The sequence below is a fragment of the Agelaius tricolor genome, unplaced genomic scaffold (assembly GCF_023055355.1).
Source record: "Agelaius tricolor isolate 1412-34295 unplaced genomic scaffold, bAgeTri1.0.p SCAF_17, whole genome shotgun sequence".
In the NCBI taxonomy this organism is placed as follows: domain Eukaryota; kingdom Metazoa; phylum Chordata; class Aves; order Passeriformes; family Icteridae; genus Agelaius; species Agelaius tricolor.
Genome location: NW_027269277.1, coordinates 16,848,430 through 16,860,970, shown reverse-complemented (window position 1 = coordinate 16,860,970; position 12,541 = coordinate 16,848,430). Strand labels below are relative to the sequence as shown.

General features: G+C 44.6%; 1 protein-coding gene across 1 annotated transcript; it reads right to left on the bottom strand.

The window, feature by feature from the left end:
* Positions 1 to 2,093: 2,093 nt before the first annotated feature.
* SERTM2 (serine rich and transmembrane domain containing 2) lies at positions 2,094 to 11,992 on the bottom strand. Its single transcript, XM_071442707.1, has 2 exons — positions 11,430 to 11,992; positions 2,094 to 8,558 (listed from the first exon to the last, which is right to left on the bottom strand). The coding sequence occupies exon 2, from the start codon at positions 7,962 to 7,964 to the stop codon at positions 7,689 to 7,691; it is 276 nt and encodes a 91-aa protein (XP_071298808.1). The 5' UTR covers positions 7,965 to 8,558; positions 11,430 to 11,992; the 3' UTR covers positions 2,094 to 7,688.
* Positions 11,993 to 12,541: the final 549 nt, after the last annotated feature.

Sequence of the window (12,541 nt, the reverse complement as noted above, 5' to 3'; positions counted from 1 at the left end):
GATGTATCTCCAGTAAATTGATGGATACTTACCAGCAAAAGTCAAACAAAGGAAAAGCAGCCTCAGCACTCTGATCCCAGCGGTTTCTTTCTTCCTGAGAAGCTTGCAGAAGTGCATGTGGAGAATACTGCTGTGCTGTGGTTATCTGTTACCCATCCCTTCAGTGCTGGTCATGCTCTGAAACAATAAACAGCTTGGGAATTCAGGCCAGCATTAGCCCAAACCAGGTGCATTCAGGGTGCTTCCTGCTTTCCTCTGTTTTGTTGGACACAAACAAGGAGGAGAAGAAAAGAAGAAGAAGAAGAAGAAGAAGAAGAAGAAGAAGAAGAAGAAGAAGAAGAAGAAGAAGAAGAAAGAAGAAGAAAGAAGAAGAAGAAGAAGAAAGAAGAAGAAGAAAGAAGAAGAAAGAAGAAGAAGAAGAAGAAGAAAGAAGAAGAAGAAAGAAGAAGAAGAAGAAGAAGAAGAAGAAAGAAGAAGAAAGAAGAAGAAGAAGAAGAAGAAAGAAGAAGAAAGAAGAAGAAAGAAGAAGAAGAAGAAGAAGAAAGAAGAAGAAAGAAGAAGAAGAAGAAGAAGAAAGAAGAAGAAAGAAGAAGAAGAAGAAAGAAGAAGAAGAAGAACAAGAACAAGAAGAACAAGAACAAGAAGAAGAACAAGAAGAACAAGAAGAAAGAAGAAGAAGAAGAAGTTGTCACATTTCTTCCGCTCTAGGTGCCAACATGAAGCGCAAACTGGCGTGGTGTTCCCATCCTGACAGAGTCAGTGCTGAAAGGGCTGTTGGGAGCTTTCCCAGGGTGTGAAAGCAGGAAAAATTTGTGAACAACACAAGCCCACGTCAGTTTGATCCTGCAGTGACAAGCTGTAAGATTTGCCACTGAGTCCATTGAATCAACCTCACCCCAGCCCAGACCTGAGCTTCCTGGGGCATTATGTGCTGCTCATGCCACAGCAACTTGGACAGGTCCTTGTCACCCAAAGATTATGGACTAACATGACAAAAAGTGCTGCATGTAACTGCTGGGAGCATGCACTAATTTGAATTAGGGTTGCTAAGGCATAAGGAGTAAACTGGAAACACTCACTTGTGAGTGAGACAGAATTCTGGTATGGGAAGAAGAGTGGGAAGCTGGAGGATGCCAAAGCCTGTGGTACACTCAAATCCAGCTCATGGCTCTGTGTTGTCCTGTAGAGTTTCCCAGTGCAGCACTTGCTTGCCCACACAGTTCAAAGGGCAGCCCAGGGCCAGTTTGCTTCCAAATCTCCCCTGCACTGCAAGGAGGAGCTTCTCTGCCTGTTGTTTGCACACACATGTGAGCAAAATATCACACAGAAATATCCCAGACAGGTCCTACTTGATCCTTCAGCATTGTTGGTAGGATGTGGTTTGGGTCTCTTTTGGTTTTCTTATTTTGTTTTAGGTTTTTTTGTGTTTTGTTTTTGTGTGTGAGTTTTTGTTTTTTTTTGTTTGTTTGTTTGTTTTGATTTGGTTTGGGGTTTTTGGTGGTTTTTGTTGTTTTTGTTTTTAACAAAACTGCATAAATAAATTTCACCCAGTAGCTAAGGGTTTGAGGACTTATAGAGGAACTGGCTTCAGGACAACAGCCCAGTTTAAATAAGATAAATTTATTGCTTGCAGAGAAGAACAGACTTCAAGCATCAAAGAATGTTGCTGAGCTCTCATTTGGCTTTCAGGTGCCTTTTGTTGTTTTGTAATTGATTTTTATTAGATGGTACTGTGGGAGTAGGACTATGGCCATGCAGAGAGAATTAATGCAGAGAGACTCAGCTTAGGAAGTCTGTGGCTATTAGCTTGATCAAATTATACTTTGAAAATGGGTTAATAAATCTAGAGGAGAAGGGAGGGATGAGAAGGTATTTTGAATTATTCATCATTTGTTTGACAAGTTTACATAGCCATGAAATGCAGGTGGGAGTATAAGGAGTGGGTTATTTATTAATTACATATGAGTTGCACAGACCTTTCCCTCTTGCAGCCAGATCTGCTTTCACAACTTAGCTTTGACTACAGCTGGGCAAATTCTTTTTGCCTTCAGCTGAAGAATTATTCTAAGTACCTTTGAAAAATCCAATCCATCAAAATTCAAATCCAGTTTATTTTTTCACTCTTAACATCAGTCATCTTAGATGACAATTTAACAATTCTTGATAATGAAAGGACTGAGGAGGAAATGTTCATATGTCACATTCTGGAGAGCAAGTGTACAAGAAACCAAATGATCATTGTGGGTTTTTAGGCTTTATTTTGATATCTGTGCCCCCAGAATGAACACAGGGAGTTGAAGACTGCTCTTACCCTTGCTGGAACTCCACAACCTTCTGGAAAAGCCTGAGGAAGGTGGAGATCTGAGAGGGCTTTATGGGGTAAGGTTTTGGCAGATGGAATGCATAACATGCAGTTCCTTTTTGTGAACAAATGTGAAATCTGTGTCAGGAACCATTAACTGAAAATACTTTCCCCAATCCACAAGTATTTGTCTTTTTTCCTTAACATTCCGTGTAGCCTTTTTTTGAGCCCACTGCAAAGATCAAGCAAACTTCACCATCTCCAGCTTTATTTTCCTACCAAAATGTCAACATTTGAGTCTACAGCTCATGCACCAATTGTTTGGGATTTCCCCTTTCCAGATCTATCTGCATCTGAATTGTAGTCATGAATGTCATTGCCCATTTTTTGCAGGGCACCTGAATAGACTGTGAACAAACTTTCTTTCCATACCAGAATTAAGCTGAATTGTAGACACAACACAAAGATGCCTCTTCTTTGGAAAAAAGTGGAGCCAATCCACGATTTCACTTCCCTTACTGCCCAACCTGTGGAAAAAGCAGATTTGTGGCATTGCCACAGAGGAGTTGTCTGCATGTCTCCTGCTCTCCAGCCTGCCCTAAAGCTGGAGCTGTCTGTCTGTACTTCCCTCCTAAGCAGTTGCCTCATCAGTGGCTGCAGGGTAAGGATATGTTGGGAAATATCAATTCCTAGGGAGGATAAGTCATACATCTAAGTTTCCATTAATGTTGTCAGTTAAATAGATTTTTGGATTTTTAACATTTTTTATTTCTTTTTCAAGTAAAATCTAAAAATGGTCCTTTGGGAAGGATCAAGGATCAGGGTTGATCCTCTGCTGAGTTATGTTGTTTGCAAAATCAAGTTTTTCTCTGCAGCTCTGAGAGGGTATTGTGGCATTCACATTCTCTGGAAAAATCCCTTTGCCCAGGATTTTTCTCTTGGGAAGTTGAGAAACCTCAGAAAAAAAGGAAAACAATTCTTATCTCATTTACTTCTGTTTTTTGCTCCTTTGGAATGTGTTTGGAGATTGTTTACCCACAGGTGATTGTTTCATTGGTTTCATGTGAGTTATTTTGACTCATTGGCTAATCAGGGCCAAGCTGTGTCAAGACTCTGCAGTCATGAGTTTTCATTATAATCTTTTTAGCATTCTGGAAGTGTCCTTTCTGTACTCTTTAGTATAGTATTCTTTAATATAATATAATATAGTATCATAAAATAATAAATTAGCCTTCTGAGAACATGGAGTCAGATGCATCATTCCTCCCTGCCACGGGGGACCCTGCAAATACAGCAGGGTATGAAAATATTTACGTTTATTCTGACATAGAGAAGGAACAGATTCTACATATCCACCCTTAAGGGTCTGTTAATACAGAAAATTCATGCTTGTGGATGGAAACCACGTGGGTGAGATTGCTCAATATTTAATCCTGTATGGTTTGGGGAGTCACACCGTACCCCTGACAGCTCCCAGGCTGAGGACCCTGGGAGATTTGGGAGCATTGGTGGTTTTTTGGTGAGAGGAGGCCCTCTCTGGCCTCACAGCCCCACCCAGCAGGGACAGGGATGCTCTGTTTTCTGCTCCCTCACAACAACAGGTGGCTGTCCTCCCCCGCAGGCAGGGCGTGGAGGAGGTGAGGAATTTACTCAATACTCCATTTATTCCCAGTGTCTGATGGGAGTAAGGTGGGGGCAAACTGTGCTGGTTCAAGTGATACTCACACAGACTGGTAGAGGGTTTTCTTGCCCAGTTGGTTTGGAATAGTGGCACCTCCTGAGCCTTTTTGGGAGCTGGTCCTTCAGACCCACACGTGGGAACGTACAGAGCAGTCAGTGACTCAGCATTGGTAGCACTGTGCCTCTTTATATTTTGTAAAAAAATCCCATTTTCTATAGCACATGGACAAGTGGGAAGGGAACAGCCTGCAGGAGGGGAAGGGTATGGCTGTGAGACCTGCAGTGCTCCAAGATGCAGCCAAAGTTCCAAAAGATGCTCCAAAACTGTGCAAAAGTTCCAGTAACCACTTCTGAAAGCCAAAGAATGCCAAACTCCACTAGAGGCCACTCACCAAACACAGAGCAGTACATCCAAACATTCTCACTTCCCAGACACATCTCTCAGGTCTGGACACTGCAGATGATAATGAAAAGAGGGGAAAGGCATTCTTCTATTTCTCAGTGGGAAAAGTTTTAAAATATACTGGCATTTTGCAGACAAATGAGGCACCCTGAGTGCCTGTAGATGTGTCAAGTGGGACAGAGACTTTATGTGAAATCAAGCTTTGGAAAGGAAAACTTGTCATTTTCCTGTGAGAAAATAGGGCAGCCTTCCATAAGAGTACTTCATAAAAATACCCAGTCTGCCCAAATTTACCATTTGATATATAAAGAGATTACTCATTTATTTAAAGGATAGTTACTGAATAAGTTTTAAAGTGTTGTGAGACTCTTGTGAATTAACATTCCTTAATGTGATGGAAAGAAGCTCAATCCTGACCTGAACTTCAGGGGCCATTTGGGCTGAGAGCAGAGCACTCAGAATTTGATTCTGTCATTTTCCATCACTAGGTCTGATATTGTATATCAATAAAAGTCTGTCAATAAAACCTGAGCCTGTCCTGCAGACTCTTGGATACAAGGCTTTTCTGCAGATAGCTGTGCTGGGAAGCTAATGTGGTTTGGTTGCTGATTTAGTAAGTTAGAACAGGTAAGTGGTAGCTTTTGAATGGAGAACTTTTCCAGGGTAAGTCAGATGCTGAGCCTGGGCTGAGCTGCCTCATGATGGCCCAATGAGTGACACATACCAAACCAATTTGAGCAGCATGGATTTTTGTTAATTTTAAATGTCATTGTCTAACTCAGTAGCCATCTGTCTTAGTTGGATTAATATCCTAATCATCACCAAAAAAATTTGGCTCTTGTGCAGTACTGAGAGTCGAGGAGCCAACCTTCAGATGCTGTGTGATCCTGCCTGGTGTTGTCCCCATAGAGGATAACCTGCATCCTGCCATTTTTCCAGGGAAACACAGCCAAGCATGGCATGGAGAGACACTGCTGAGAGTGAATGTTTTGCTGTGTTCCCTCACAAAATCACTGTTCTGGTTCACTGTCCCAAGCAAGGCTGGACAGGGCTTGGAGCAGCCTGGGATAGTGGAAGGTGTCCCTGCCTATGGCAGGGGGTGGAACAAGGTGATCTTTAAGGTCCTTTCTAACCCAAACCATTCTGGGATTCTGATTCACAGGGGTTAATGAAGTAAAAAGGAATTATTCAGCATAAGGAAGCAATGTTTAAATGGTTTTGTACTCAATACATCAGTGAGAAGTTGCACTAATCCTGCCCACAGATCCAGTGTATCCAGGGGGGATTTTACCTGTCATTCTGCTTCCTCCCCAACCATCTGTAAAAGTCCAGATATTCCCAGTCCAAACAGCTCACCCAGACCTTCAAAGGGAAGCAAAAAAACCTGTTGTACACAGAGCATTTGAAGAAAAATTTCATGCTACTATCACAGGCCCATGTGACAGCGTCTTCTCTAATTTTGCACTGGGTTTCTGTGAGGACTTCACACTTTCCAAGCCCTTGGAGAGAGGAGAATTGGCAAATAAGAGTGTATGTACGTGTGGAAAACATCCAGGGGATTTTATTGCTGAACTGGAGCTGGACTGTAATAAAGTGGATAAGCTGTGTAAAATACCTGCCCTTTAGAGATGTGGCTGAAACAATTCACTGAAGGTTTTGCTGTGAGAGGCAGTGGCTCTCCCAGGAGTGCTTTCCCATATTTGGTTCCATCTTTTCCATCCACAGCAGCAAAGGCTACCTCTGTACGTCACTCATAGGGCTGGGTCAGATTGTTGTTCCATAAATCCAAATAAACATTTCTTTCCCCTGTGAGATTCCATCAGGAATTTGAATCCAATCATATCTTTCAGTGCTCAGTGAGTTTATTTTCCATCTGCATGTTCCCTGTTAGTCTGTGTCCAAAGCTGTTCCCACTATTCCTTATTGCAGTGCCAGGCCTGGGCATCTCCTCAGCTTTCTTTGGAGGAAAACAAATGAAAAATCTTTGGAAGAACTCATCTGTCTTTTGAGGAAGAAAACCCAATACAGATATGAGAGAACATGTTATTATGAACTGGGGTCTGTTAGGAGAGCAATGTCAATTGGGCTCCCAAAACTTACACTGCATTTTAATTACTGAGTGATACTGGGGAGCCTAAGAGCATGGGAGCATAAAATGTTTGTATTCAGCTCAGTTCATATAAAGCAGGACTAAGGAAGAGGTAGAGTGTCTTATAAGTTTTTTAATCTCATTTCCTGCTGCTGCTGCTTCTTTTTATTTTAAACCTTGCTTAAATTTTGGCTTTATTCTCTTTCCTCTTTAAAGTTCTGTCTCTTTTTGATATCTCTGAATAATTTTTTATTTTTTTATTTTAAACCTTGCTTAAATTTTGGCTTTATTCTCTTTCCTCTTTAAAGTTCTGTCTCTTTTTGATATCTCGTGTGCAACTATTCACTAAATGGGTTCTAATGTCAGAAATACATAGTTCCAGCAGGTGATGAAACATTTCTATATTTGCGAAGCTCCATTGTTTAATTACCATTCAAGTGAAAGAGAACAATTTAATGTTTTCCCTCTTGAATGGGAGAAATGCCTGAGAATTTTCAAGACACCCACAATTTCTGTGTGTGCCCTGTGGGCTCTTCCCACTTACACCACTTCAGCTTTGTTGGTTCAGAGAGAGAGGTCAGCAAACACAGGCTCCAGGACACATTCTGCTATGTTTCTCTGGGTTTTTGGCTGTCATTAATGTGGCTTTTCCTATCTTCTGCAAGGTTTTTAGAGGGGTGTGAGCCTTTCCTTGCAGCAGCAGGTTTCTGTGATGTCCATTTTATGGAGGCTGCTGCAGACATCCATTCAAGTGAAAGAGAACAATTTAATGCTTTCCTTCTTGAATGGGAGAAATGCCTGAGAATTTTCAAACCACCGACAATTCCTGTGTGTGCCCTGTGGGCTCTTCCCACTTACACCACTTCAGCTTTGCTGGTTCAGAGAGAGGTGTCAGCAAACACAGGCTCCAGGACACATTCTGCTATATTTCTCTGGGGTTTTGGCTGTCATTAATGTGGCTTTTCCCATCTTCTGCAAGGTTTTTAGAGGGGTGTGAGCCTTTCCTTGCAGCAGCAGGTTTCTGTGGTGTCCATTTTATGGAGGCTGCTGCAGACATGCTGCCCGTGGTGCCAACAGCCAGCAACACCCTCCAGATGCTGCTGAGGCTTTGCAAGAACTTGTGGGGCTCAACAGGCAACCAGAGCTTCTGTCCACCACCTTTGCTGCACAAAAACCACCTTTCCCAAGCACGGAGCCCTCTTTGCTGGGGTTCCCTACGTGGTGGGGATCCTGCTGTGCATCTCCACGTCTGTGAAGTGCTGCACGTTCTCAGTGCTCTCTGGGGAGGTGATGGGGGACACAACGTGCTTCAGGCGCAGGAGCATGGAGAAGAGCAGGATCAGGAGGAGAGCCAGGAGGGTGAGGAACAGCCCCACGTACACATAGAGGCCAGAATATTTGTCTGCTGTTGTGTCTACTTCAGTAGCCAGAGTTGGAAGGTGGACACGGCCAGTCAGGTTTCCGCGGAACTTGAAGTAAATCTCAGTCATTGCTCTCTGTCAGCTTTGGTCCATTTTCTGTATTCACCTTCAGATGTCCTGTCTCCCCTCACCAGACTCACAGAGGAGGTTCAGGAGAGGAAACTCAGCACAGATGGCAGGATGGCTTCAGCAGGAGCCGCTCCATCCCCTCGGTGTCGAGGCTGCTGCTCACACAACTGAGCACGCCGGGAGGGACAGGCCTGTGCAGACCATTTTGCACCTTGCTGTCATAATGACAACGAGCATCACACTCCTGCTTTGCACTTCCTTCTGGCTTTTATTTCATCCTAAAAATACTTTGGGCCTCCTTTTGCTAGGTCACCTCCTTTGGATGGTGGAAAGCTTTGGTTCCTCTCTCAAGCTGAGCTGCGAAGGTTGGCACAGCTTTGGTCTTTGCAAGTGTTGTTTTTTCCAGACAGACTGAGCAATCAGCTTTCTGCCAGCTTCTCTCTCCCACAGCAGGTGGTTTATCCTTGGGTGAGCTGGGGAAGGTTGTTTTCTGCTTTGCCAAACGTCTGGAAGGATCTCTTCTCTCCTAATTCAGGGGCTTAGGGAGTCTGGAGTTCTGAGTTTCTCATTAGGAACGGTCAAAAAGTCAGATTTCTAAAAGGAAAAAAGTGTGAGAGAGAGAAATGACACCAGGTACCAAAATAGCCTAGCCTGGATGTGGTATCTTTAGAGCAAATAGATAAGAAAACCCCTGTCATGCTCCTGGGAGACACTCTGAGATGAGGAGAAGCACTGAGTATTTAACTTTAGAAAAACACAGTGCAAATCTAATTGTTATGTCCTCTCTGGTAACACATTTTAAGGGTACAAGAAGGCCCCCCAAGCTGTGCAACCAGATGTCAGAAAGGAAGGGGAGATATGAATCCAATCAGTGTTTTTCACCATGTGTCTCACTTACTGTGTATCAGCACCCTCTTTTTCTGATGCTGGGTGCAGCTGGCAGCTGTCCAGAGCCCTCCCTGTCCCCCTGGAGCAACTCTGCTGCAGGATGGGACACTTCCCTCTCCTCCTGGCAGCACAACTTACTAGAAATTGGGGGAATCTTAATATTTTTGCAGTTTCAGTTCTTCCAGCTGGAAACAGAAATGAAAAATCTGAAATTTCACTGTAAATGGTGCACTCAAAAGCATAATGTTCTGCTCTGATAAGACCAGAATTTTGGTTTTAGCTGAAACAAAAATGGAAGCACTGAACAAACTGATGCAATGATTTATAATGTCCACTGCCTATAAACCTACATGAGATGTAAATAGAGTAATATTAACATGGTAATATACTATGATAATCAGAATAAATGAAACATTAGGTCAATATGATAAAAGCTCTGACACATTTCACTTAAATGACAAATTGCTGCAAAACATTTTGACTTTCAAGGGACTCAAACTTTCACTACAAGCAAGAAAAACCTGCTTTGGCTCATGGGATGAGGAAATATCTGATTTGCTGAGTTTTGGAGAAGGGACCTGGGGGCTTGGACACACTTTGCCTCCCAGCTCCTTCTTCAGGACCAAAGCATTTGGGCTCAGTATTCTTCCAGGGGCTGGCCCAGCCCCTCTGGAGCCAGTTACTCTGGCAGAGGCCTTGGTGCTGATGCAGAGGTTTGGGCAGGGCAGCCAGGCCCTTTTGCTCTCAGTTACAGGGCAATAACCGTGATTTTCACACTTGGAATCTATAAATGGAAATTCTTCTCCCGTGAAGAATATTCTCATGTAACACAGCAGGTGGGAAATAGAGGGTGTGAAGGTAACTGTATTAAATTCTGTTCTTACAATATGATTTCTGTGCTGATAATGAAGTGCAAGCAGCCTGGAATCTGACACTTGTGTGAGTTAAAGCACAGAGCCATGTCTTTGCCCATCCCATCTGCTCTGCTGCTGAGAGAAAAAGCCAGAACTGGTTTCTCTCCTTAACGAGCAGACAGCCTAATGGCTTTATATCCTTCATAAAATTAGACTGCAGAATGCTAAGGACATTAGTCTGAAGTTCAATAATTAACTACAAACCAAGATGCTGAATTAGTAAAGCTCAGCTGGGTATTTATTGAAAAAATGAGCAGATTAATAGTAAGAAGTATTAGCAATGGGGAGCTGGCACTGTTTGGGGTTTTTTAGGCTCAACTATAGATTTGTCAGGAGCAATCAACTATTCAGACTATTGAAAGCTGCAACATTAACTGCATCTTCTCCAGAAATGAGCCAGAAATAATTCAATAGCTCCAGGCAACCCCAAAGATTTTTTGCTTTTCAATCTACCAATTATCCCATTGAGCACATCTCTTTGGATACCATTAGATTCAGATTTTGTACACTTCCCTTTAAGGAAGAGAAGCTGAATGACTGTAGAGACCAATATGATGTGAAAATAAGTGGTAGACAATAATTCTGTGTGTAAAGCTGGTCAGACTATAGCTGTGTATGACTCAGATTAGAGGAGGCAGAACCTCACTGGTTACCACGAGGAGCCCTCAAGTTCATGGACACAGGAGCATTCCCTGTGATCTCAGTTTCCAAGATTCAGTCATTCTCTGGCTGAACAATGCTCCAATTCTGAGCAATCACTGGTGCTCCGTGGGTGCAGACTGATTCCAAGCAGACACTTGGGATTTTTTTATCAGTTTGTGGCTTTCTTTAATCAGGAATTAAAAAAACCCAAACCCAACACATTTCATTTAATAAAAATCTGCAGTGAAAATAGAAGCCTTCATACACAACAGGAGAAGGGTTTTTTCCCACAGTGTGTCTCTGAGCCAGGAAATTCATCAGCCAAAACTTCATGGGCACTGACATTAGCAGCCTCCCACTGCAGCTCTCAGGGTGTGGGGAGCTTCAGCTCTGGGGAGCGTTTATGAAGCCTGCATTGCTCTACTCTGCACCTTTGGAGCTCACAGGGGAGCAGAAAGAAAGATTTTCCCCAAACTCTGCACACAGGCAGTACAAACTGATCCTGCAGCTGCAGTAAATGTTTTTGTCTTGCCCACCTGCTTCCTTCTACTCCCGTGCTCAGTGTGAGCACCCCTTGCCAGCACAGCACCTCTGCAAGTGCAGGCAACTTTCCTGAGCTCCCCTTGGCCTCTCCTCCCACTCTGGCTCCAACAAACAGGTAAGTGGGACAAAATAGAACAATTCCTTGTGTAGCTTCTTCGAGTGCACCCAACTGGCTGGCAAGTACAGGATGGTTTGGGGTTGAACACACAGCACCAGGTGTGTTCTGTCCAGGTCACCTTTACAGAAAAATATCAGCACTGATAAACACCAAAAACCCCCATCAAAACTATCAATTCCATCCATGGCTTGCATTTTCTCCCTCAGATCCAGGGAGGGTCTGGAGGGGACAAGAGAGGCAGGGGGGTGATTGTGTCTCCTCTTCTAGAGGCAGAGGAGATATTTTGTTCTCATGCTGAACACGTGTGAGGGTGCTGGCCGTGCTGGTGCACAGGGAGAGAAGAGAATAAAGCACAGTTACCTTTCAGAGCCGGCAGCAGGGCTGGGACGAGGCTCCAGAGTCCCTGCTCCACACCAGGAGCTCGCTGCTGGTGTCCCCGGGAGCATCTCCTCGGTGGGATCTGTGCAGAAGGCTCTGCTGTCCTGGAGCCAGGACCGTGCCCTGCAGCCCAGCGCACTTTTCCTCCTCTGCTCTGGATCTCCGAGGCAGGGGTGGCTCTGAAATCCTGGTCCTGGGATGGCACCAGGGCAGGGTGGCTCTGCTGATGGATGGAGGGCACTGCTGGTGATGGGCGCGGCTGATGAAGGAGGGCAAGGCTGATGAAGGAGGGCACGGCTGATGAAGGAGGGCACCTCTTGGTCTCTGCAGGGGCAGGGCAAGGGCCGAGGAGCTGCTCTGGCTGAGCTGCTGTGGGATGGAGGCAAACAGAGCCTCCCTCCCTCCCTCCTTCCCTCGGCAGCACCAGGAGGGGATGAGCCGAGCTCCGGCTCCGAGCGAAGGGAGGGACGCTCTGAGCTCAGCTCGCTGCAAAGTTTGTGCGAGGCTCGCTTTAACTCCTTCTCTCTCGGTTTAACCCTTTCTCCCTCGCTTTAACTCTTTCTCCCTCTCTTTAACCCTTTCTCTCTCCGTTTAACTCTTTCTCTCTCGGTTTAACCCTTTCGTGCTCGCAAGGCTGCGCTGCCCGCTGGTTGAGGAGTGAGACATCACCCTGGAGGGCAGCTTAGCCGTTCCTCTCATTTTCTGGGACGTTCAAAGTTTGGGGTTTTTTTGTTTGTTTTGTGCCTCCTGGTGAGGGCTCCTAACCCCCCTATTAATCTGATCAGTCCTAACTCCTACTTCTGTCCCTTCCAGTCCTTACCACAGGAATCGCAATACTCCTCACAGACCGTAACTTTAACACCACATTCTTCGACCCTGCAGGGGGAGGAGAGCCCATTCTATGCATCCTGTCTGGAGCACGGACAAGGGTCACCTTCCAGCCCTCAGGACAGTCCCCAAGCGTTGCTCTTTGGCCGTGCAGCTTTGGGTGCATTTTTGTCCCTGTGCCTGCTGGTTGGTGGTTTGGGAAGGGCTGTGTTGAGTTTACAGGTCCTGCCCCCCCTGAGTAGTTTGGAATTGCAAGAATAAGCATA

Coding starts and splice junctions, on each gene's coding strand:
- SERTM2 (XM_071442707.1), bottom strand. CDS start 7,964: ATGACTGAGATTTACTTCAAGTTCCGCGGAAACCTGACTGGCCGTGTC.